Source organism: Ixodes scapularis, unplaced genomic scaffold (genome assembly GCF_016920785.2).
Source record: "Ixodes scapularis isolate PalLabHiFi unplaced genomic scaffold, ASM1692078v2 PGA_scaffold8__174_contigs__length_109621045, whole genome shotgun sequence".
In the NCBI taxonomy this organism is placed as follows: domain Eukaryota; kingdom Metazoa; phylum Arthropoda; class Arachnida; order Ixodida; family Ixodidae; genus Ixodes; species Ixodes scapularis.
Genome location: NW_024609883.1, coordinates 22,154,595 through 22,180,646, shown reverse-complemented (window position 1 = coordinate 22,180,646; position 26,052 = coordinate 22,154,595). Strand labels below are relative to the sequence as shown.

The window sequence follows — 26,052 nt, the reverse complement described above, 5'->3', positions numbered from 1 at the left end:
ACATAGTAAATTAGGCAGGCGGAAAAAAAAAGAATCATCAAACAAACTTGTTACTTCGAGCAGAGAACATAGTTACAAACGGCATCTTTAAACTCACGCACTCGTTGAACTCAGTTATCTCTGAGGGTGCCCTAACTACATCTCACTCCAAGTCAACTATACAAACTACAAAAATGCTCGCGGTGACTTGTGCGAAATTGTTTTGAAGTTCCGATGTTCTTCCTTTTATCGCAGTATCGCCATGAAATGGTAAGGGAGAATGATAAGGTTATCAATATGTTACAACAGCAAGACACTCCTTATCTCACCTTTTTTTTATATGGGAAGCTACCGACTATTTTCACTCGGCTAACACTCCGATTTAGCAGGAATTTGCGCACGGCATAAAAGTTGAAGGGGAATATGCCACGTGGGGACAGATATGCGAACTAGAAGCGCCTGTCGAAAATTTTTGGCCATACGAAAGAACTTCACTTGTGACAGTTTATTCGGGCCGGTGCGCATCGACAACAGGCCGACGATCAGGCTCGAAATTCTGCAAGGCAGAAGATCTTCCTCATCACGGGGGAGAAAGAAACAGGCAAGGGTGGACAGTGTGGAGTGGAAAGTGCAAAATGGTCGTCTGCCTTTAAAAGCATGAAACTTGGGCATTTCTAGAGCGCTGTAATAACGCAATTGCTCGCTAGGTAACTAAGTCGTCGCGCAGACATTCAAACAAAAGGTAGCTATTGGAAAACCGGAAGTATCGCTCTCCTCCTGTCATGGAGGCAGGAAGTTACGCGAACATCCCGTATAAACAGAACATTAACATGCAGGTCCGAATAAGCGTAATCTGTGACTATACTCAAAAGACGACCGAAATCGAAAAGTCTAATTCTTTCTCATTTTTGGCTATATCCGAAAATGAGAAAGATTTTGACTTTGAGCTCAAGCTGCAGGCCCGTGCGAATGTACGCACGCATTTGCACGGGCCTACAGCTTGTGCTCATGCGCTGCAGCCCACGGGGCAACAAAACTCATCAAAGCTCTGGTTTGGGCTAGTTGGTTTATACTGAATAAAAAAAGGTTAAAAAGCGCGAACAAACGGGGACAACAAAGAAGCACGGGAGTGTTGAGAGTGAAGCGCCTGTCCTGTCGTCCGTTTTCCTTCATTGTCCCCGTTTGTTTGTGCTTTTTTACCTTTTATTCAACCAGACTCACCTCCATGACCACGAAGAGGGCGCCGAAGAAGATGAGCGTGGTCCATTCCACCCGAGCAATGACCCCCTCCAGCTCAGACAGGTCGGCCAGGATCATCAGCGTCACGGCGCCTAGGATGGCGATCCACCCTGCACCGGGCCAATCCACAGGGAGCACAGTCGTTCGGGCCAAATTTGGTTGTTGTCTCAGAATGTAGGCCAGTGAAAAAACTCGAAAATGTCTGGATGGAGCCAAAGTTGATCTTCCTGGGTTCGAGTGTGCGTATCTTGAACCTACTTCCTCTACGATCGCCAAAGTATATCTGGTAGTTGGCGCTCATCTGGCATATTTAGGCCTGAACCACCCAACCAGTCAAATATTTAGGCTTTATACTTTTGATCGCTTGCTTTATACACAAGTCTGACTCGTGTCTGGTTCTTTGGAAATTTTGTGGCGAGCAAAAAAAAAGAAAAAAAACCCCTTAGAAACGCAAAAAAAAAACAAAAAAAAAATTATGGCGCGAACTAAGGACTTGGATCAAACCCGTACGAGGAGAGCAAGTCGTCTGCTTCTCGCGCGGGGGTTGCAGTGACGTCAGAACAACGTCGAGTTCTGATTGGCTTTGGTTGGAAGGATAGGGGGTAGACCTCAATGCTAGATGCCTTGAGGTCTACCCACTATTTTTTTTTTCAATCGGCCAATAAAAGCTCAGCGTTCTGACGTTATCGCAAACCCCTGTGCAAGAAGCAGACGACTTTGCGCTCCGCATTAGGCCCGACATAGGCCCTAGGATTGTCAAGCAAAGCGCTATCTGGGCCGGGATCTTTTACTTTTATAGGGTTGCAAACGGTTGAACCAAAAAAGTCGGAGCATATTACCACACCGCCTGTTAAGCAACCGCCGTTATGATAGTTGCGAAGCAGGTGCCGCTTGCTCAGACGCTGTTGCGATCAAAGGACTGAAACTTTGAGGAAAAAAAAAGCTCGAGTCAAACGAACCTTCAGACGGTCCACTTCAAAATGTCGTCTTTCTCCGCCACAAAAAAACAAACAAAAAACATTTCGTCAGTGCAACGCGACTGCTAACCTGTGCTCTTTAGCGCGCATCTCGCTTTTAATTAGAGCACGAAAAATACAAGACAAAGGTAATAAGTGCCTCAAATCTCGACATGCATACATGACGTGTCAGGGTGGGGTGCCCTGGAATTCAATGAGCCAGTAATGACTCAAAATGGCTGAAGCACGTGAGCTTCCAGCGAGCGTCTACATGGTCGAAAGTATACGCTTCGGTGCAGCGACACTTCCGCCCTTGTTCTTGAAACCATTGTTTCCAGAATTTTATCTTAAACCACAGGAAACTTTTATGCCCTCCAGAAATGTTCGACCAGTCCGCGACAGAGCAGCACAATATCGACCGGTGTTTCTGCTACCGTAAATAATGCCGAGGAAACGAGTTTTATAATATCAACATTCGCCAATAGCACCTGCTTTGCAATGAGCAGCAAAATTTCGGCACACTCGAAGCCTAGTTTATTTATTGGCTCTGCGTGCACCCACCCAGGCTTAGGTGCACGTTGGGAATGCTCTGCATGAAGAAGAGCAATATGACCACGAGCAGCACCAGGCCGGACTTGATGAGCAGCGACCATTTGCGGATCTTGTACTTGTCGCTCAGAGTGCGCAGGTTCTCGCGGAAGTCCATCGACCTGCGGGAACAATCGTGGCATCCTCCGACATATTACCGTAGCCAGAACCTCCTTTTGGATGTGTGTGGACAACTCTACCAAAAAAAAAGGGAGGGCGCGCTAAGCAACAGCTCCTTTACTGCGTTTCATCTTAAGTCCGAGCGGGGCCAAAAAGTTAGTTGCAATTAATCATACCTCGGCAAACCTCACTCACTAGGGCCCTCACTCACCCTCATCTTCACAGGTGAGGTGAGGGTGAGTGAGTTTCTTAACCATGAAAATTCATGAGTGTGAGGGTGAGTGAGGGTGAGTGAGAGCCGTGAGGGCCGTGAGGGCGGTGAGGGCGGTAAGGGGTATGAGGGCGGTGAGGGCGGTAAGGGGTATGAGGGCGGTGAGGGCGGTAAGGGGTATGAGGGCCATGAGTGCGTGAGGGGCGTGAGGGCGGTGAGTGGCGTGAGGGCCTTGAGTGCGTGACCGGTGTGAGGGCGGTGAACGCGTGAGGGGTGTGAGGGCGGTGAGTGCGTGAGTGCGTGAGGGCAGTGAGTGGCATGAGAGGCGTGAGGGCCTTGAGGGCCGTGTGTGCATGAGGTGTGCGAGGGCAATGAGTGCGTGAGGGCAGTGAGTGCGTGAGGGCAGTGAGTGCGTGAGGGCAGTGAGTGCGTCAGGGCAGTGAGTGCGTCAGGGCAGTGAGTGCGTGAGGGCAGTGAGTGCGTGAGGGCAGTGAGTGCGTGAGGGCAGTGAGTGCGTGAGGGCAGTGAGTGCGTGAGGGCAGTGAGTGCGTGAGGGCAGTGAGTGCGTGAGGGCAGTGAGTGCGTGAGGGCAGTGAGTGCGTGAGGGCAGTGAGTGCGTGAGGGCAGTGAGTGCGTGAGGGCAGTGAGTGCGTGAGGGCTGTGAGTGCGTGAGGGCTGTGAGTGCGTCAGGGCTGCGAGTGCGTCAGGGCTGTGAGTGCGTGAGGGCTGTGAGTGCGTGAGGGCTGTGAGTGCGTGAGGGCTGTGAGTGCGTGAGGGCTGTGAGTGCGTGAGGGCTGTGAGTGCGTGAGGGCTGTGAGTGCGTGAGGGCTGTGAGTGCGTGAGGGCTGTGAGTGCGTGAGGGCTGTGAGTGCGTGAGGGCTGTGAGTGCGTGAGGGCTGTGAGTGCGTGAGGGCTGTGAGTGCGTGAGGGCTGTGAGTGCGTGAGGGCTGTGAGTGCGTGAGGGCTGTGACTGCGTGAGGGCTGTGACTGCGTGAGGGCTGTGACTGCGTGAGGGCTGTGACTGCGTGAGGGTAATGAGTGCGTGAGGGTGGTGAGTGCGTGAGGGTGGTGAGTGCGTGAGGGTGGTGAGTGCGTGAGGGCGGTGAGTGCGTGAGGGCGGTGAGTGCGTGAGGGCGGTGAGAGCGGTGAGTCCGTGAGGGTGGTGAGTCCGTGAGGGCGGTGAGTGCGTGAGGGCGGTGAGTGCGTGAGTGCGTGAAGGCGGTGAGTGCGTGAGGCCCCCTTCAGATCGAGCATCTTTCTCAGCAATTTTGGTGTTAATGGCGGATTGTTCTCTAGCTTTCCCTAGATCGACATCAATTGCTGAGATCGGGTCCGGCTCGAAATAAGCAAGCGACTCGGAGCAATTCGAATACGTTTGAAGCGGCTGCATCCAATCATGGATGCAAAAGTTTCATGTAATACCTCTGCCGGTGATGATGACACCGAAAGACTTGGTTCTGGTTTGAAATCGGTCGTTTTTTGGAAATAAACTGTTTCAGAAAGGTGCATTAGTATTCTTAACGAGATTTAAATGCATACAAACACGTTTGTAACGTGTAATTAATTGTGTCTAAATAGTGCAAGAAAAATAAAATTTTATGATGACGATGGCAAATTGCAGCAATTGGTTGCTGCTTGTGATCGCGGGCGGCCCGTGTTGCTGGTGTTGCGACATAAAGTTTCTAGGCGAAATTGCCCCATTTGAAGCTGTCCTCAGTGGCGTGAGAGCGATCAGTGCGTCAGGGGCGTGAGGGGGCGTGAGGGGTGTGAGGGCCGTGAGGGCCGCGAGGGCCGCGAGGGCCGCGAGGGCGGCGAGTGACGCGAGTGACGCGAGGGCGGCGAGTGACGCGAGGGCCGCGAGGGCGGCGAGTGACGCGAGGGCCGCGAGGGCGGCGAGTGACGCGAGGGCCGCGAGGGCGGCGAGTGACGCGAGGGCCGCGAGGGCCGCGAGTGACGCGAGGGCCGCGAGTGACGCGAGGGCCGCGAGTGACGCGAGGGCCGCGAGGGCCGCGAGGGCCGCGAGTGACGCGAGGGCCGCGAGTGACGCGAGGGCCGCGAGTGACGCGAGGGCCGCGAGGGCCGCGAGTGACGCGAGGGCCGCGAGTGACGCGAGGGCCGCGAGTGACGCGAGGGCCGCGAGTGACGCGAGGGCCGCGAGTGACGCGAGGGCCGCGAGGGCCGCGAGGGCCGCGAGGGCCGCGAGTGGCGCGAGGGCCGCGAGTGGCGCGAGGGCCGCGAGTGGCGCGAGGGCCGCGAGTGGCGCGAGGGCCGCGAGTGGCGCGAGGGCCGCGAGGGCCGCGAGTGGCGCGAGGGCCGCGAGTGGCGCGAGGGCCGCGAGTGGCGCGAGGGCCGCGAGTGGCGCGAGGGCCGCGAGTGGCGCGAGGGCCGCGAGTGGCGCGAGGGCCGCGAGTGGCGCGAGGGCCGCGAGTGGCGCGAGGGCCGCGAGTGGCGCGAGGGCCGCGAGTGGCGCGAGGGCCGCGAGTGGCGCGAGGGCCGCGAGTGGCGCGAGGGCCGCGAGTGGCGCGAGGGCCGCGAGTGGCGCGAGGGCCGCGAGTGGCGCGAGGGCCGCGAGTGGCGCGAGGGCCGCGAGTGGCGCGAGGGCCGCGAGTGGCGCGAGTGGCGCGAGTGGCGCGAGTGGCGCGAGGGCGGTGAGTGGCGCGAGGGCGGTGAGTGGCGCGAGGGCGGTGAGTGGCGCGAGGGCGGTGAGTGGCGCGAGGGCGGTGAGTGGCGCGAGGGCGGTGAGTGGCGCGAGGGCGGTGAGTGGCGCGAGGGCGGTGAGTGGCGCGAGGGCGGTGAGTGGCGTGAGGGCGGTGAGTGGCGTGAGGGCGGTGAGTGGCGTGAGGGCCATGAGTGAGTGAGGGCCATGAGTGAGTGAGGGCCATGAGTGAGTGAGGGCCATGAGTGAGTGAGGGCCATGAGTGAGTGAGGGCGGTGAGGGCCGTGAGGGCCGTGAGGCCGATGAGTGCGTGAGGGCCGTGAGGTTCAGTGAGGGTGAGTGAAGGGCTGAAGGTGAGTGTGACTGTGAGGGGGAGGGTGAGTGAGGGGCTGAAGGTTAGTGTAGCTGTGACGGTGAGGGTGAGTGAGGGGCTTAGGTGAGTGTGGCTGTGAGGGTGAGGGAGGGCGACCTAAAATGCCGACCTCTGCAATTAATAAACAAAAAAGCAACGACTAAGAACGCGTTATCACATAGTTAGAACCGGAGACGACGGAGACAAGGGAACAAAAAAACAACACGTCTCAAAGCGGTTTGAGACGTGTTCTGCTCCGGTCCCCTTATTTCAGTCGTCTCTGGTTTTAACTGTGACACTTAAAGGAAACTTCGCTTCATTTTTTTAAACACAAAAGAAATGCAGTTTAGACGACCTAGGTCTGTCTAAATATTTCTTAAAAGGTCCGGCAAACTTTTGAATGCGCGAAATTGCTGAAATTGGCTGACTCTAGCGGGCAAATTGAGGTGCAATGAGAAGCGCGGTCAAGACTACGTTGTTGGCGTAGCCAACATTGAGCTAAACATCAACATTGCTTTGCTTTGTTTGTTTTGTTTTTACTTCTCCGGAGAAGCGTAAGAGGTGACGCCAGCAGCGTCCCCTCTCGGCGCTCAGAGGTGTCCACGTGAGTGGCGTAACGCGTCTCTCAGCCTTGAGAGCCGTCGGACCGTCTCGCCGTTACCGCCGTGTGCCGCGTCGGAACCGCCGTCGTCGTCTCGCCGTTTGTGATTTTTGCCTCTTGGTGTTTCGTTCACACTGCGTGCGCAGACTGATCCCGCAGTTGCACAGATGTCGCCGGATATTGTAGACACCGAAACACGGTGAAGACTGCGGTGCAGACGTCACCTGCGCCTTGCACACGCTCGCCCCCACGGTGACCCGCCCCGATCCCGCCCGCCGTCGCGTAGAGGATCAGGTGACCGGTTGTACCACGTGTTAGCCATGTTTTTTGACGGCCCGAGGCCAATGTTGCCCGACGAAGCCAAAGTTTTAATTTCGGTTTCTGCTCATGCTTAAAGCAAGATTTCACAACATATATCGAATTGTTCTGCTAATCAAACCACACAGTGTGTATAGTCGGTGACAGGTCAAGAACGAAGTGGAAGCTCCTTCCACCTCTTTCCACTTTAGCAGAGCGAACGGTGGAGAGGAAGCAACCTCCTCTCCAGTTATCGCTCTGCTCAAGTGCAAAGAGCTGGGAGGAGCCTCCACTTCTTTCTTGACCTGTCACCGACTATAGCACAAGTGTGTTTTAACGAGAAATCACTACCTCAAAATTGTTGAAATAGTGCGGATTTATACTTCAAACCACCTGACCTGTTTTCATATAAAAACAATAACATCAATAGCGACATCACGACGCAATTTTTGCGCTTTATTGGATTATTTGGCGAGCTTAAAAGAGAAAAATGCAGTGATCTAGCGCTTTCCGAGAGGTCTGATTGCCCCTCTGGCTCTTAACATCGATATAGTGCTCGAACTTAAGTTAAAGCAGAGTATAAATAACAAGGCCGTAGAGCTGGAGTTTCTACGTCACCTTCGGAGGCCATCTGGACACGAGTGCTGCGTTAGTGTGCAGCGTATACTCGGTTTTAGTCAATGAACACTAGTCCCAGAAGAACGCTTACTCAGACCTTGTGGCCAGTCTATGCCTCGCAGTGGACTACGGTAGGGTATAAATCTACAAGAACTACGGCCTTGGAGATTTGTGCAAGAAACAATTGGCTTCCACCTGAGATGAAGCACATGTTATCTAAGAACTGTTGCATCAAAGGAACCGTTTGCAGTTGGGTTAAATAAAACAAATGAAAAGGACAGCAACAAGATTAACACTATAAAACAGTACCACTTGTGACGAGAAACGGATGATCAGCCAGCCGATCGCAAGATGGCGCTTTTAACCACAATGTTTGGAAAGTTAAAATTAATGGCTAGGTGGCGCAAGACGCCGCCCTATTAAGTGTTCAGCCGCATTTTTTTTTCATCCATGGATTCAACTGGCAGGTTTCCCACCTGACGTAGTGCGACTTCTTGCTCTGCTGCCGTACCAGCTTGCGGACCTTCTTGGAGAGGATGTCTTTGACGTGGCTCTCGTCTCTCGAGTACTCGGCCAGTGAGTGTACCGCCTTTCGCCACACGTCGATCTCGTGCTCGATCTCTGCAAGTCGCAAACAGCGCCCTCGGGCATTCAGGCACAGTTCTTCGATAAAGTGTATAAACAGCGACGCCTTATTGCAACCTCCGCAGTAGGTGAAATATTAAGATTCGGGCGATAAACAGGATGCACCTTCATCTCGACAAATTCGATGCAAGTAACTGTATTCAGTTTTTTTTGTAAACTTTCTTACTTTAAGAGAGTTAAACTTTTGCAGCCGGAAAATAACAAAAGCTGAAAACTTGGGATCTGAAATTTAACATAGATTTCGGTATAACGACAAAAACAAATGGACGAGGTCTCAAACTTGGCTTATTTGATAAAACATGCTAGAAACACATGCAGTTCTAAAAAAAGAAGGATAGAGGACAACACGCTTCACTTCTACAGAAGCCCAGGGGAGGGAAGTTTTTGACTCTCATGGTATAAAGTAATCAGAAGTCCGTGACGGATTCACTGAAACGAGGACTCGAGTGGTAAACAAAGACGTGCGAAACGAAAACTATTAAGATGATATTCACAGTAAAAGATAGTTTTATTGTCGTTTGACTAATCTTAACTATAGGGTTACGGGAATAAACAGTGCTCCTTTGTGCAAATTAACAGAACTTCGAATAGCCGTTCATGAACTTCAAATCTACTCTGCCTTGAACCCACAAACCTGAAATTGGCTTTGCCGCATACAGGTAACCTCTGCGGGAAAGCTCCCCTTAGCTTATTAAGGGAGCGGTGCAACGATTTCGATGCTTTGCTTCAATAATTTGGAAGTTGGTGTCTCGACCTTCCTGAAGTAAAAAAAAAAACACAAAAAAAACAAGAAACTGCTATTGCCTGCATATCCTAGTTTTTATTTTAAAAATTGACAAAGATTGAGGTTTTTAGGCACCTCAACTCAATCACCATCTTCCGAGTCAATTGTGCTGTGAGGTGAATGCGGGACGCGCGGGGTTTCCGGTGAAGCGCTTTCTGTATAGTCGGTGACAGGTCAAGAACGAAGTGCAACCTCCTCCCACCCCTTTCCACTTCAGCGGAGTGAACGCTGGAGAAAAGGCGACCTTCTCTGTACCGTTCACTCCGCTGAAGTGGAAAGGGGTGGGAGGAGCTTCCACTTCGTTCTTGACCTGTCACTGCCTATAGACCGTTCCATTAGGGTCATAGCGGAGAGGGTAAAAGAGAAAAAAATGCACTCCCCCTCTCACCCTGTATGTCGACCGCTCCGCCCAGTGAGCTGCAGCTAGCGCCCGGCTGGCATGCAAACTCTGTTTAAAATCGCGTCATTTTGGAACTTTCAATCGCAGATGCGCAGATTTTGGTATGCCAGTTATCGTGTAATACTATGCTAGACAAAAAGACTCACAGGGTTCAATTGCGCTGTTACCTGCGTGCAAATAAAAAACAAAAATAGGGAAAACTGTGTCAGATTGGCCGGTCTCTTTGGCGAAAAAAAAAATCCGGTTGCTGTACTTTTTTTTACTATACAAAAGTTCGTACTGGTGTAGGCCTTTAGCGACCATGAGTGGAAGTCTGAAATTATAAATAAAACGTGCTCTCCTGCCGGAATACAAGCAGTAGTTGAGGATAGTACTGCCGGCTGACTCAACTGCTATTTAAGTAACGGAAAAAAGATATGCTAGTTGATCATTTAGCAAAATAGAACAACGGAGAGCTATAGGCTGACTTTGGAGTAGTCACAACTATTCTAAGAACGCCAACCACTTCACAACGGCAGCCACGAGCGAGAGTTCGATGTTCGGTAGAGCCCGCCGATACAGCCCAAAGATGGAGAACGGCAACCTCCCGGTTTGGCGTCTGCTAGCGAAGTCGGGCGCGTGCCCCCTCTCTCGTTTTACCCCGCCGAACCCCCTGAACTTCCCGGATGTGTGGAGAGGGCGCTGCGGTCGAACAAAATGGTGCCGCCCAGAGAGCGCTAAATGGAATGGTTTATGAAGCGAGCTGCGAGAACTCACCGGCTCGCTACCACGTGACCACGTGCTATCGCGCAGCGCGATCAACATGGCAAAAGGAGAAAAGTGCCAACGTCCGGGTCCGGCCATCCTCGTCCGGCTCCGCCCCCGTCCCCCTTCGCTTGTGGCGACTGGTCGCGGTAGCAGATACTATATAGAGCTGACGTTTTTTTTGACCTCGGATAGATGGCGCCACTAAAACTCAACACAATAAAAGTTTTGTCGATGATATCTGTTTTTTGATGCATTTGTAGCGGCAGCTATCGGCAGCGAACCAGCGCTTGAACGGCGCAAAGCTCACGGGACAGGCACGAGCGAAGGACACGAGGTGCCTGGACCACGAGGTGCACGGAATCTGGAATTCGCCGAGGGGCCCCTCGTTGAGCTAGTCGAAAAGGACAGTGTAAAATATTGTAAATAAACATGTAGAGTGTGATTTACCGAGTCTCCACTTCTACATACTGGTGACCTCGGACCGAGCAACCCCCGACCACGCCCAGCTACGCTGCCCTGGAGCCCTGGTTCTTTGGGCGAGTCCAGCTTTGTGCCCCCGTCATGAGCCTCGGAGACGATGGCGCCTCTGCCGGAGCTCCGGCGACACTAGGGGCGACGACTCTCAACATCAAGTTCCCAGAATTCTGGTCGTTCGATTCCGAGCTGTGGTTCCTGACCGCGGAATCGCCAGAAGAGCAGGATCACCTCATCTTTGACTAAATTTGACTACGTCGTCGCGGCCCTCCCGCAGTCCACCGCATCCGTGGTTCGCGACATTCTGCGTTCTCCGCCCACAGATCAGCCCTACGAGACTCTACGGAAAGAGCTGATTCGTCGCTCCACAGAGTCTGAGCAACGGCGTCTCCAGCAGCTGTTGACTGCGGAGAAGCTGGGAGACCGCAAACTTACAGAATTATTGTGACGCATGAAGCACCTCCTTGGAGACAAAGCCACGACGTTGGACACATCCATATTTAAAGAGCTTTTTCTCCAACGCCTACCAAGCCAAGTCCGGAAGATTTTGAGTACATCTGCCACCGACTCAATCTCCACGCTTGCTCGTATGGCCGACAAAATCATGGACGTAGGCTCCCCTGCCATCTCAGCGGTGCGTGAAGAGACATCCTCAACGCCGCGCACTACTGTGACCGACATGGGATCCCAGCTCGCTCGAGTCCTCAGCTTCAACGATCACATAGAGGCCAGGATGAGCGAGCTCAGTCATGAGATTCGTAACCTCCAATCACGACCTTCCCGATCCTTGATCGTCAATCAACGAGCTAACACTGCCCGGCGCCGCAGTGAATCAAGAGCTGGGTTTCCCTTCCAAGAGTATGCTCGTACCACCAGAGATACGGATCCCAAGCCAGAGCATGCCGCCCACCGTGTAACTACTCGGGAAACAACATGGGCACCCGCTGAAGGCCGCCAGCGTCGAAAGCCGAACTTCAGGCCGGCTTTTCTACGTCACGGAACGCAACACAAAGGTCCGCTTCCTGGTGGATACTGGGGCTGAGGTAAGCGTGGTACCTCCTACGCTGGAGGACCGCCGTTGCCGCCAAGAGTCCCCACCGCTCCAGGCTGTCAACGGATCTCCGATATAAGAGTACGGCGAAAGGTCCCCGATGTTGGACATCGGACTCCGCCGGATATTCCGTTGGATTTTTATCATCGCGGATGTTCGGCAGGCGATCATAGGACCAGACTTTCTGCGGCGATTCGCACTGACCATGGACCTGAGGAGAAATCAACTCCTTGACACCGAGACGCAATTAAGCGTCCAAGTTATCGTGTCGAAGTCCCCTCCTCTTAGACTTGCTCTTCCATGAACAGAAATGAGTTCTCCTTGGCAAACTATCGCCGATGAATTTCCTGCCGTGTTTCGCCCACCTGCTCCCGACCAAGCCATCCGATACACCGTGACCAATCACATCGTGACGAAAGGGGCCCCGGTTTTTGCCAGACAACGTCGACACGCTCCCGACTGCCTCAAGACAGCCAAGAACGAATTCCAACACATGCATGAACTTGGTTTTATCAGGCCATCTTCAAGTCCCTGGTCTTCGGCACTTCACATGGCCCCGAAGAAAACCGGGGACTGGCGCCCCTGTGGGGACTACCGGTCATTAAACAAGTGTACTCTGCCCGACCATTACCCCATCCCTCATATTCAGGACTTCGGTGGCATTTCACAGGGCGCGAAGGTTTTCAACAAGGTGGACCTCGTGAAGGCATTCTACCAGATCCCAATAGAACCGGCAGACATCCCCAAGACGGCTGTCATCACACCGTTTGGATTGTACGAGTTCTTGCGAATGCCCTTTGGACTCCGCAACGCTGCGCAAACCTTTCAACGGTTCGTCGACACAGTCCTCCGAGGTTTGTCATTCACCTTCGCGTATATCGACGATCTCCTTGTATTCAGCAACAATCCGGAAGAGCACGCCGAACATCTACGACAACTCTTCTCGCGCTTCCAAGAATACGGACTTGTCGTCAATCCGACCAAGCGTGAATTCGGCGTCAACGAACTTAAATTTCTAGGCCATCACGTTGCTAGCCGTCGAATGCAGCCATTACCCGCGAAAGTCGAAGTCATCCGAAGCTTTCCACAACCCCCGACGGCGAGGAAACTTTGGCAATTTCTCGGACTCGTGAATTTCTATCGACGGTTTATACCCCGGTGCGCCCAAGTTGGCGAGCCCCTCTACGACCTACCGCCGGCCACCAGAGTAATGGCAGCGCCACTCTATTGGACGCTAACCGCCAACCAAGCTTTTGAGAGAGTGAAAAATATCATTGCCAACGTCACCCTTCTCAGCCACCCCAAGAGAGACGCACCTCTCTCCATCATGGTCGACGCCTCGGATGGAGCTGTTGGAGCGGTTTTACAACAAGACGGAAACAAGTGGCAACCACTTTCCTTCTCTTCGAAGTAGCTGACTCCGACAGAACGGCGATACAGCACCTTTGGACGTGAGCTGCTGGCAATATACCTTGCCATCAAGGACTTTCGCCACTGCGTGGAAGGTCGAAGCTTCTTTGTCTTGACAGACCATAAGCCGTTGACCTACGCGCTAGCCACCAACATCACGGCACACACTCCGCGTGAAATACGGCAGCTGGCATATATTTCGGAATTCACCACCGACATCGGCTTCATTAAGGGCACGGATAACGCCGCACCTGACGCACTCCCCAGAGTTGGGGTCAATTTCTGCTCCACGGAACGACCTGCAGTTCCTTACGAACAGCTGGCGGGGGCACAAAGAGGCGACCTCGAACTACAACGCCTACGGACAACGTCAACGGCATTAGTCTTTGAAGACATACGCATGCCCGACTGTGACGACACAGTTGCATGCAAAGTTTCGACAGGTCGTCCCCGCCCCTTCGTACCAGCAGAATTGCGACGAGCAGTTTTTGACTGCCTGCAATCCTTGTCCCACCCCAGGATACGAGCAACCCAGAAACTGATAGTTTCGCGGTTTATATGGCCTCGTATCAACGTTGGCGTGAAGTCCTGGGCCAAAACTATCGTCCAGTGCCAACGCTCGAAAGTTCACCGGCACACCAAGGCGCCCTTGGGAACTTTTAGCACACCGGAAAATCGCTTTGCCCACATTCATGTTGATATCGTGGGACCACTTCCTCCATCACAAGAAAACCGTTATCTTCTGACGTGCGTCGATCGCTCCACGCGGTGACCCGAAGTGGCACCAATGAAAAACATCACCGCAACAACCGTAGCGCGCACACTGATTGAAATGTGGATTAGTCGCTTTGGTGTCCCACAGACAATTACAACGGACAAAGGACGTCAGTTCGAAGCGACTTTATTTCGAACTCTCTCCCACTTCCTTGGAGTCTAACACATTCATACGACGTCCTACCATCCAATCTCCAACGGCATGGTAGAGCGTTTTCATCGTCAGTTGAAAGCCTCCATCAAAGCACAAACCAACTGCTCGGCTTGGACAGAGTCTCTTCCGCTTGTCTTGTTGAGAATCAGAACAGCCTTCAAATCGGACATTAATTGCAGTGCAGCTGAACTCGTTTACGGCACGTCACTCCGCTTGCCTGGTGAATTTTTTTCTTTCTCAGCGAACATTACACAGGAAACAGCAGAAAACTACGTCCAGCGGCTGCGACTACTAAGTAGTCGCAGCCACTGGACGTAATATAAATAATAAATAAGTATGTAGCTCCGTAAATCACACTCTACATATTTATTTACAATATTTTACATTGTCCTTTTCCACTAGCTCATGGAGGGGCCCTTCGCCGAATCCCACATTCCATGCACCTCGTGGTCCAGGCACCTCGTGTCCTTAGCTCGTGCCTGTCCCGTGAGCTTGGCGCCGTTCAAGCGCTGGTTCGCTGCCGATAGCTGCCGCTACACATTTATATTTATGTTGGAACGACAAGATTTATAGAAGAATTATCTTTTATCGAGCAGGTATTTGCACAACTTCCTATCTTTTTTACAAATCGCCCATTGACGTCATGCCGCGTGGTTCTCATGGTCGCCACTCGCGGCTGCAGGCCGGGAAATATTCTCATTTTCGCCTCGTGATTACGCGGCAGAATCGAAACATTTGGAAGGAAGGAGATGTGTTTTCTTTCCTTTGTGACAAGATAAGCAATTTTAGAAGTAGAAGATTCGAATTCTTTCAACGTTAAAATCGTTGCACAGCTCCTTTAAGCGAAATTCACTGACGACGCCATTTCAGAAAGGCACAAAACACGATGCGCGTAAAACGCTGAAGAAATTCTCTTAAACAAAGACGAACCTTTGGGCAAGATTATTTAATTCTAGTACATATGTATGAAACTAATATCCGTATAGTAAGGTGCGTTACTTAAGTATCAAATTTCACGACTTTATAAAGCTTATATTTGATGTTTAGGAATTGCTTTTTCTGCAGCTGTTGCCACTTCTGAAGTAGGTAATTGCAACTATTTTATTTGCACATCATTACTAAATCCCTAAATTATGCTTCAAGCACGCCAAAAAAAAAACACCAAAATCAAACCGCCTCAAGTCTTGTCTGGATTCAGTTTTGCCTATTTCTTCTGGGGGATGCAAGTGTCGTTCTTCGCTCTGCGGCACTTTACTTCGTTCACCCCTAAACTGGCAACGCGGTGGGAAACACGCGTAAAACGCCTCCCTTTCATTACCCGACTCCGCTGTCTGCGCGTGGGTATGGGCGGGAGCGTGATCAAGGGGTAAAAGACAAACGTCTGACTGGACCGACGAGTACGTGCCTTCTAGCGCACCATCCAAGAGGTGGGGATCGGAACATAGGGATGACGCATACAACATCGTCTCAAGAGAACCTCCCACTGCCTTCACATGCGTGATACAAGGACCTGCGCTTTGTCCCTTGTACCATGTCGTTTCTCTGCACTTCATCGTAACACAGACACATCTTCTCCGGATGAGCATCGTAGCAATGTGGGGTCTGGTATCACGACTGCGTGACGCCCGTTGAAGATCCTGGGACTGGCAAACTTTGGTATAGTTGAGACTCAAGACGCGCATTGAGGTTGACTTACTTCCGGCTTCCTACACGTACACATCACAATTACTATTATTAACGCATCCGCGATTGGCGCATAGACCGACAAAGACTTGTTCCTGCTAGTCTTTTGTTTTGTTCCTCCGCGTTACAGTGTGGAGAGTTGGGTTCTGCCATAGCCTCCTCTATACGGAGAAAGCCTGGCACATCGACGACGGAGCCATAGAGCGCGCGGCCGCAGGAAAAAGGAGAGGAGGAGCGCGCCGAACGGTGACCAATATGGTAGCGCAGAGCAGAAAGGGCACACCTTGACAGCGAGCGCATGGGTCATGAGCGGCCGCTCCCCGAACCACGCTTGTTTTTGTGTTTTCGTCACCGTTGTTTTCGTACTCCGGGAGAAACGGGCGCGGCGATTCGAAAGGGCGCAGGGAGAAACGGGAAAGGGTGGACGTTGAGTTTCTCCTCTCCACGATAGCGACAAGAAAAGAGAGAGAGAAAAAAAATTGTTTCTGCGTTTGGCCGCTCGCTCTTTTGTGGCGCTAGCGGATAAGGTTCTCTCCGCTCCCGTTTCTCCGCCCCTCCTTTCCCATTTACGGCGGCCGTCTTTTCACGCGACGCGCCAGGCTTTCTCCGTATAGAGGAGGCTATGGTTCTGCTCACCCACGGCTTCGGTGGTGTTAAGGCGGAGCGTTCTCGGATCCCGGAAGTAAAAGCGCAGGAAGGCGAAGGCTCCCATGGCGCAGAGGATGATGCCGGGCAGCATGTGGAGCGTGAAGCCTGTGAAGTTGATACCCTGTAAAGACACGAGGTATCATTGGAAACGGTGTCGACTTCCGCCAGTCATCGACTTCCATATCAGCTTAAGCAAATCATGGGGTGATTGTCAGTCATTCCTATTTGGCCGGCTTACGAGCGTCCTTGCGACGTTAGCGCTTCCAGAGCGCTACAGAAGATTTGGTTGAATAAAATGTCTGTGCCCTTCAAATGACCAACATTAGACATACCAGTGTCAGCCACAATATACAATGCAGTTTTCTTGAGGTGACGTATGTGGTGGTGTTAAGCAGATTTTCACCAAAGGAAACTTATTTTTATCGAAAGAATGAAATAAAGCTTTATTTATTTCTCACTTAAAAGCTATGTCGGCCTTGCCGAAGCAAATGCAGCACTGCCACCTGAAACTGCCTCATCCAAAAGGTCACCGTGCTTGAGAGCTATGTACTTTGACTTTAGTCAGGCTCCCACAAAGTTGCGGCTTGCATGCTCCGGGGTTCTGTTTCTACCATAGCATTTAGTGCTACGACAGCCATGTTCGGATTTTTTCTGTGCTCATCCTTTATTTTTTCTCCACCAAAACGTCGGAAAATCGATCGATTGCGCTCTTGGTAAGATGGCCCCTGTCCTGTCATTGTATTCAGCCGTTCCGGCTAAGTGGCCACATGTCAGTGATAGACTGAACTCTTCACATTCACAACCATGACAGTGTGACACCACTGTGCGGGCCCAAAGGAGTTTCTATCAGGCATAAACACAAGAGCCAGACTGTCTTACACTGTCTTACTACTGCAGGCACACCCAACTCTTGTTTGCTGTTCCTAAGAAGGAGGCGCCATAACCACTTTGTCAGCTTCATGATTGACTTGCGTAGGTGTACTCTTAATTCAGTGGAAGCTACATCATCTTCCGTTGTGGAGACACCATAAACACGACGAGACCACCGTATGTTTTTACGCGACACCAATTGTCTTTAGTTTTATGGCGGTGGTGAACGTGCGGGCATTCAGTTGTGAGAGGGGCTTCCGTCATACGGACCGTACGTTTTAGCAAGTGGTTCTACATAAAGCCTAATATATCTGTATTAGGCGTGTTAAGAAAAAACTGGCTAGATGGCTCAATTCGCCACCCATTCATACACTGTGGCGTGGTATTTATCGCACAAAGTGAGCTGCATTCAGGAGACAAGAGTTGGGGAAGCCGCTTACCAGTGCCTTGACCCTGTGGTTCGAGATTATGATGACGTTGGGCGGATCTCCAACGGGCGTGGCGGCGCCCCCGATGTTGGAGTAGAGCACCAGAATGATGAGCACTTGCTTAGGGTCCAGACCCATCACCTCGCACAGCCTGCGTACCACCGACGCCGCTGGGTAGTCAGTCTCGCATGGGGACGCAGGAACGTTATTCTGGGTGCTCGCTGTCTGACCCTCATCAAGGCCTTTGGCCTTGACGAAGGGCAGGTTCACTGGCACGTTCACTGGCCGTTGGCAGTCAGTGAATGGGCCAGACCCATCAAACAGCGAACACCGTTTTGCCAACTACGTCTCACTCAACGTGAAACCGGGTAATTATTTTGCAAGACGGCTAGTGTTGGATAAATTAACAACGTCCATGATACGCATTATGAGTACTCGGACTGTCGAGTGTATGTTGTATCTGATTAGTTGGTGTTTTTATTGGCAAATGTTAGTGAAAGCAAAAAAAGGAAACGTTTTCCCTTATCTTGTTAATTTGCAAGTATCCACATCCCTCCAGCACGCCTGGGACTCCGAAGTGAAGGAAGTGGGTTTTACACCTTCACTATTTTCTGAAGTAAACTACGGCTTTTAAGGGCAAAATATTAGTTCAGCACGTAACGTTAAATTCGGAGGAAAGTAATCAGAATCATAAGGATTATTCCAGAACGCCTACCGTCAAGCTGCCCCTGCTTTAGCCTTCTGCACTTCTAGTAGTTATTACGGCGTAAGCGAAATATGGCATAGTTGGTGGATTGATTAGCGGAATCAATGAAACGGTAACCGGTTGGCGGCCTTGCAACTGATTCTCCGGCTATGAAACCCGATGGCGGACCTTTTCTGTCGATTTTTGAGTTAGGAGATTAGAGCCACCACACCGCAGCTCTATTTTAAAGCTTGGCTGGCTGCTGACACGCTTACTTGATAGTGACTGGCGTCATGAGAAGGATGGTGGTGACGTTGTCCAGAAACGCGGAGATCACTGCCGCGAAGAGGCACAGCATGCTGATCATGGGCCACACACGGCCTCGGGACAGTCGGTACGCCTGCGGAGCAAGCGCGTCATTTATTCTGCGCAGTGAATATACCCAGTGTCGGGATCGAGCCAATATAGTCCCTAAAAGACAAAAATCTGCGCGTTACGTTATTGTTAGTGGAAGCCTGACTTAGCCCCAATTGGCAAACACGCTGGAGCTCCACGAGAGTATCCGCGGCAGCCTTGACGTCACCTCAGATCCCGCGCGTTATGAGGCGCTGTGTATATTCACTAGTGCGGGCGGTCTTTTTATACTTAGGCTAGGTGGCGCAAGCTACCGCCCGTTACTAAGGGTATAGCCATTAACATCTATCTATCCATCCATCCATTAAGAAGAAAAAAACGCGTCTTGTTTTTTAACGTGGTATTGGTCAGGGGCGCTTCCTAAGGGCGGGGGGTTTCGCTGTACTGGGACGAGCCTGTGCCCGCTTGGATCATCGAATGCAAGCGGCTACCCCGATTTCTGGCGTATACCAGTCGACTGCTTCGTACTGGGAAGAGGAGATATAAATATAAACCATACAAAACCACACTTTGGCAGTAGAAATCGGCCAGACTGAACTCTGCTGGATAGGCTTTCGCAAACACGGAAGGCATATGAGCTTATACCTTGGCTCATCCTGGGGTAGAGTACAGCCAGAGCTACACACCGCCATGTCCAAAGTCGAGCAATTCAGAAATCACGTGGCAAGTGTCTCCGATAGGCGCACCAAAGCGACACACTGATGCGCATATCTGAGCAATAAGTCGTGTGGTTCTTAAGCGACTGGTGAGTGGTCCTGAAGTACCGCTGTTTCGGCTGTAGTGCATCAGGGGGAGACGAAATATGGCAGCGGGTGAGGTCTTAGCAATGTTGGCGGTAATGCGCGTTGCGAGTCAGTTACCAGTTTACGCGGTACTTGTTTCGGTAAAGTAGTAACGTGCTCGTTACTTTTTCAAAACATAGTGAACGACGTACTTGCGTTAGGTACTTATTACGAGTAGCAAGTGACGTAGTTACTTTATTGGCTACATCTTCCCGAAACTTAAAACATGACTCAGTTTTTTTTGTTTTCGTGTTTCTAGGCACCACGTCATGTTAATTCCTGCTCTACTTCCACGTACCTTCAAAATGTAGTCCCGTTTCTTCGCGCAAACATTCCTATTTTAGAAAAACTAAACTCCCACTATCGTTGCACCTGTGTCGAAAAAACGGTGTCACACACAACGGCAGGCAGGGTAGATAGATAGATAGACACCATCCACGTGTAACGCAGAAATAACCGCTACTTTTTATCGGTGACACTTTGCTTTTATTTAGAGGTAATGTAGGTCGGTAATGGGCACATTTTGTATGCAAGTAATGAGAATGTACGTAGGTATTTCGTTTCTTTTTCTTAGTAACGCTTACAACACGGGTTCCTAGCGTCATCAATGTCGCCGCTGCATTACTCATAACAAAGAACGTTGTTCTCTCCGCCAGACGTGCGTTACCAAGACTGCCGCGTAGTCGAAGAATCCGGTCTCGCAGAGGATTCCCACCAGGACCATCATGCCGAAGAGAAGGCAGAGCGTCTCCACGTCGAGCCAGGAAACTACCCGCTCCAAGCTCGGACGCTGTGGGGGAAGCACATGTTCGTGATGTCACCAAGAAACCCTAGGCACGGTGTCGCCGAAACACTCTGGTATAAGATTCATTCATCCACGTAGACGTAGCTCGAAATAGGAGTTTTTGCTGGAAATCGACATTGCTTTCCGATTTTTATTTCTTGTGTGCATGTTGATATCTATGTTTCCTGGCGTAAGGCATTCTTCTAAAGTTGTTTTGCTGTATTCAGAAGTGCTTGTTAAAACTATCTGTGCGTAGTTCTTGTATTTGTATTCTTCCCTGATGAGCGAGATTTATTGTTCAGTACGACTGATATAAAATGTGCCTTTTGCTAAAAACAAAAGTGACGTATGACCTCGTTGCGCATCGCGCCTTTAGTTTTTTGACCACCACTTAATGAATCGGGAATTTAGAAAAAAAAGTAAAGCTAAATTCTTCTTTAATAGCAAAACATTTAAATTTTACTATTCTATCACTGAGAGAATATCACGGTTCTTAATAAATGCCCATAAAATATGTTTCCTATTGTCCTTGCCTTCCCAATCTGCCTGAGAAAATTTGTCAGAATAAAATAAAAAAAAATTGAAAATAATGACATAAATATGTAGACTCGGGATTCCTTTGCTGATTAGGTTTCGAACCGCCGGATTGTTTTCTTATCCTACCTGTCGCCGCGCCAAAAAGCAAGAGAAATTCTTCCTGCTATTTTTTTTTGTCGAAATCGCTTAAACGCTTTCCGTTATATTTTACCGCCGTTTCTGGGTAAACGCATCAAAGCCAAGCGCAAATACAGCAGGAAGAAAAACGCGGAGCGGAGACCGAGCACACCAAGAAGGGGTGCTGACTTGCCTCGCCAACGATGGACAGGAACGCCACCGCCAGCGTTGCTCCGATCAGAGCTGCCAGGGTCCGGTGAACGAGCTTGGGACAAAAAGAGCCAGAACGTTCCGGTTAGCCGTCTTGACCAAACGACAAAAAAGTTCATTGAACCACGTGGCGAAAACAAGGCTCGAATAGGGCTAGCCGACAGCTCAAATATGTATGCCAGCGTTGAGTTAGAATATTGATTTTGTTGTTGTATAGCTCTACTATCGCTTCCAGTTTTCATCCCTCTCGCGTCTCTAGGCGACGAGGTGACTTCAGATGTTGGGATGATGCATAAAATTTGTATAATTATCATAGCCACTTATGGAATCTCCAAAGTGCCAGTGTGTATCTGTTCCGCATACTCGGAGCACGCCAATTACGTGGGCATTGCAGAAGGTGATGTAGTGCTGAATTGCGCAGCGGAATTAAAACCTAACGCAGCACACATGCAACGTTGCCGGTTATAAACGCCGCGCACAAGGGAAATCAATCTCACCTCAAATCCAATGAGGATGTAAAGCACGCCCAAGACGACGAAGGCCAGCGGGATGCTGATTCCAAACTCCTCCTGCTTCGGGGTTACCTGCACCTGCATCGAGTAGTTGGAGCCCGGTGGACCCTCCACTTCGATTAGGAGACGACATCTCCTGTCCCTGTAGAAAAAAAAAAGATGCTGGTTAAACAGGAGAAGGCGTTACCTCAGTCGGAGGACCCGTTTCAAGTGGGCAGCCATTGGCGAATGGGTGTAGAAGGCATATACGTTTGAACATCGGGTTCTTAGGTGCAAGGCAAAAATAATTAAATAACATTGATTCATTCCCAGGTTTGACGCCGTTCAATGAAGACGTTTCTGGAGTCCAAAGCCAAGCTTGAACACGCTAGGATACCTGAAATATCTTATATCACTTCCTTAGTCTACCGAGAGGGGCTGGTCTTAGCGCAGGTAAAAGCGCCTACTGTCGCCTGAGTTTTGGTTACTCGGCAATAAGAAAACAGGTCTTTGGGAAGGCCGACCGTGAAGATAAGAGCGAATGTCCCATTCTAGAATGTAGAAAGCATCTGGGAATGCAATATGTCAACATAGTATCGCTTTGGAGCTGGTAAATATATTAACAGCGGGTATTCTGAGAGGGCCCCGACAACCTAGGGTTGTGGTCTTGAAGAATTATTGCTCAGGGTTAAATTCGATCGCCATGGCTTTTGTGGCAAGGCCAGTTACTGCTTTATCCGGCCTGCGTGCCATAGAATCCGGTAAAGAAGGAATCCAAGCAGGTCAATGAATACCTGAATTCGTGCAGATTGATGACCTCCTGGACCACGGTATCAGTGAGCGCCTTCGCTGCGTCAGCGGGTGCGGTGGGAGCCCGGAAGAGTTCCTTGAGGATGACCAGGTCTCCCGACGTCTCGTTAGATAAGCCGACAAGGGTGACTCTCGTGAACACGTTGGTGATGTTGGCGAGTGGTCTGGAGAGGAACGGCCCCTTTATGCTGACGTGGACAGGTTCCGAATTGTTGCCAAGCTTCACCACTGCCAGCGTAGGACTAACGAGTCAAGAACTGTATTCGGTACGCAGACGTGACATTGTATATTCACAAACAAAAGAAGGTATCAAATCACCTGTCTACTGTGCCTCGGGCATTTTAATGCAGCTTGCTCAGACAAAGCGCAAGCGTGATAAACTACATAGGCATGTATCACATTCATTGGATACTTTCGCGTCGCTTTAAGTATATACAGTATATAAGTATATATAAAAAAAAACAAAAAAAACATTGTCACTAGGACAATAATTAATGACGTTTACAATTCTCTGTAATGCTGAATTGGAGCGCAGCTCTTGAGAAGGAGGAGAGGAGGCTACGGAGGGGGGTATGCCCCTCCTACCCCTCCGTACCAACACCTCCTAGACTAGGAAGGCCTCAGCGCTTGCGAGTCGGAAAGCAAAGATGGCGGACAGTCGAGGCCATGGCCTTTGCGGCGGGCGGCGGTGTCCGGCGACGCTCCCGTCGGCGAATTTCGTGCGCCCAGTGGTTGCCTAGCAACGGTGGCGGTGGTGGCGTGCGGAGCGCCGCCAACCCGCTGACTGCGCATGCGTGGCTGTTCAAATCGGAGGAGCCGTCGCAACTGTTGGGCTTGTTGCTTTGTTTTTTTCCACCCGACGCCACCCCCGCCTGCCCTGTCTTGTTTTAAAACGTACGCGCGCGAGTGATTGTTCGGCGGATCGACATGCCGAACAAATGTTGTGCTACGGGATGTCGCGGCAACTACAAAAATACCGAAAAAGTGCATGTGTTCAAGTTTCCTCAAGACGGTGACCTGCGGCAAGATGTTCACACGCCTGTTCACGTGCCGGGATATGTAGTACATTTAAATCAAAACATTTGTGCCGTCCTTGAACTGTTCCGTTTGTACGTCAACACCAAGTCTACACGCCGCGTACTTGATGTGTGAGGAACGTTCCTTATGGATACACAGGATTTCATTCGCAGCATTCATAGGTGAGATATAGCACAATTTCAACTTGATTTGTAGTGTAGATGCGAGTAGCTCTTGACAAAAAGCTCTCTGAGCTGCTTGCATTCACGAAGAAGATTGATTTCTAAGGTTGCAATGTTGCCCAGACTTACTTAAACCAGATGCCATTAATGATCACTCTGTTTTGTACTATATTTTGTAGAAATGTTTAGTCTTCGTCGAACGGATAGCTGCTATACACAGATAAGTTGATGTGACGCGACTCGTATAAAACAAACAAAGACAATAAATTTTGAACACCATTCTATCTACTACCCAGTTGTCATGACTACATTACTGGCTTATCATAAATCTTAGTACTTTGTTGCAGGCATGAGATTAACGACCCTGTAGTTTTATCCTGTTAACGCTGTGGTGTAAGCTCAAAAACTTTTATTAGAAGATAAATCTAGGAGGTTTATGACAAGATTTCAGGTAATTCTAGCTGCAAAAAGAGGTAAAGCATACTTCAGAATAAATTAAAATCTTTGTATAAATTCCTTGCCGAAATAACAACTCTACGCCAAAAGGAACACCAGACCACTAGTTTTTGCTTTTAAATAAACCACTTTGTTTTAGGCACAAATTCATTTATTATACTTGTGTTTACTACATCAACCTTGTTAGCATTGTGATGTGTAATGCCATTTTAATCACTCTCTATCATGTAATTTTTGGCAAGTATTATTTATAAATAATTTATCTTGGGGGGATAATTACATCATTTACAGTTACGTGCTTCAAAGTAAACTCTATCTAGCTCGAGACCCCGATACACACCTACCCTGTTCTTACATTTTACATCAATGATTTAATGCAACAATAATTCGCTAGTTTAAGAAAATCTGTTCCTAACCCAAATGGTGTGCACAGTTGGCGTTTAAGGATATGAAGAAACTCGTTGCATTGAGGGTAAACCACCGCGCGTTGCCTTCTCTTCCGCGGCACCGATGGCCTCTTCTCTCGCCCATGCGGGAAGAGCGCTGAGGCCTTTCTAGTCTAGGAGGTGTTGTCCGTACCCACCCATCCTCCTTTCCTGCTCCCCTCCCATCTAGCAGAAACGTTTCGCTAAAGTTAGGGGTAAATTTGGCGAAAATTTCCCAGAAAAATTTAGCGGGGAAATATTCGCTAAATTTAGCGGGAAAATGTTTCCGCCAAAATGACGTGTGACGTCACACGTCAATTCCACGTGTGACGTCACGTGACCTCACGTAAAAATTTACGCGGAAATTTAGCGGGGAAAATTTTCCCGACAAACTTAGCAAAAACATTTTCCGCCAAATTTAGCAAAACAATTTCCCCGCAAAATTTAGCGGAAAACTTTACCCTCGTGACGTCACGGGTGACGTCCTTATGGGAAACGTGCCATAATGCAACGCGCGGTTTTGCCCACGCCGCTCAACCCGGAAACGGGCTCCTAAGAGCTGCGCTCTAATATCAATAGTATTCATTGGGGTAAACCATCCTGCACGACTATCTAAAACATTGCGCACATCGTGAAAGCTGCCTGTTTTATGCAGGCAGAAACAGAGAGAGGAGCAGGAAGAGCGAGCGGAGATATGAGAATGGCGAGCCCTATTTAGCATGATTAGTGGGTGAACGCAAATCTAGCTTCCTTTATCCCCAGTTCACTCGTCGAACGCGCTAGAACGCGGAACGCAGACGTCCGGCGTTTGACTTTCGCATTCGAACGCGTTCCAAGAGTGCAGCGAAGACAAAGGCACCTAGTTTTACCTCTCTACCCATTAATCACTCCAACCAGAGCTCGGCGTTCTGAAGCACCCGAGCGCTCTAGGCCGTGCTCCAAATCTTACTCAAATGTATCCGAGTTACTCTGGCGGGTCGTGTCACGTGACAACAAAGATTGAAAAACGCTGGACGAAGGTAGGTTTTGGAACGCCAAGGTACAAAACCCTTACCCTGGAGTAAGATCGAGAAAATTTTGGAACACGGCTCTTGTCTGCACCTCTCTCCCTGTTTCTCTCCGCGTAGGAACGGGAACATGCGCGTATTTTTTAAATATTTTTTAAGAGAAATCGTTACAATATGAAGGTAGCTGGAATAGAGCGAGCGTTATCCAAATCACGAGGCTCCTACGTATGCGCCAGTTGAGAAGGATCGCCGCGTCTGAAGTAGTGACAGGTTTGAATACTGCTGCGAGAAGGATACGGTGCGATCCATTTCCTGGAGTCACTTGAAATTTTTCCCACGTGTTCTCTTCCTCTTCATAAAAGCTCATCGTGATCTGCGTAGAGGAGGCACTTTTACGCTTCACAAAAGGGAAGTCTGAAATATTGGACAGAGTAGATGCTGAGATTTGAG

At 50.2% G+C, this 26,052-nt stretch overlaps 1 protein-coding gene across 1 annotated transcript in view; it reads right to left on the bottom strand.

Annotated features, from left to right (window-relative positions):
* The window catches only part of LOC8052088 (P protein), a 34,213-nt gene extending 12,367 nt beyond the window's left edge, over positions 1–21,846 (bottom strand). The window contains exons 1-9 of the mRNA XM_040215419.3: positions 21,712–21,846; positions 21,198–21,269; positions 20,234–20,356; positions 18,646–18,770; positions 17,698–17,836; positions 16,376–16,508; positions 8,079–8,238; positions 2,736–2,884; positions 1,201–1,328 (exon numbers count right to left, since the gene is read on the bottom strand). Coding sequence (XP_040071353.2) covers positions 1,201–1,328; positions 2,736–2,884; positions 8,079–8,238; positions 16,376–16,508; positions 17,698–17,836; positions 18,646–18,770; positions 20,234–20,356; positions 21,198–21,269; positions 21,712–21,810 — 1,128 coding nt within the window. The 5' untranslated portion in view covers positions 21,811–21,846. The remainder of the gene's footprint in view (positions 1–1,200; positions 1,329–2,735; positions 2,885–8,078; positions 8,239–16,375; positions 16,509–17,697; positions 17,837–18,645; positions 18,771–20,233; positions 20,357–21,197; positions 21,270–21,711) is intronic.
* Positions 21,847–26,052: the final 4,206 nt, after the last annotated feature.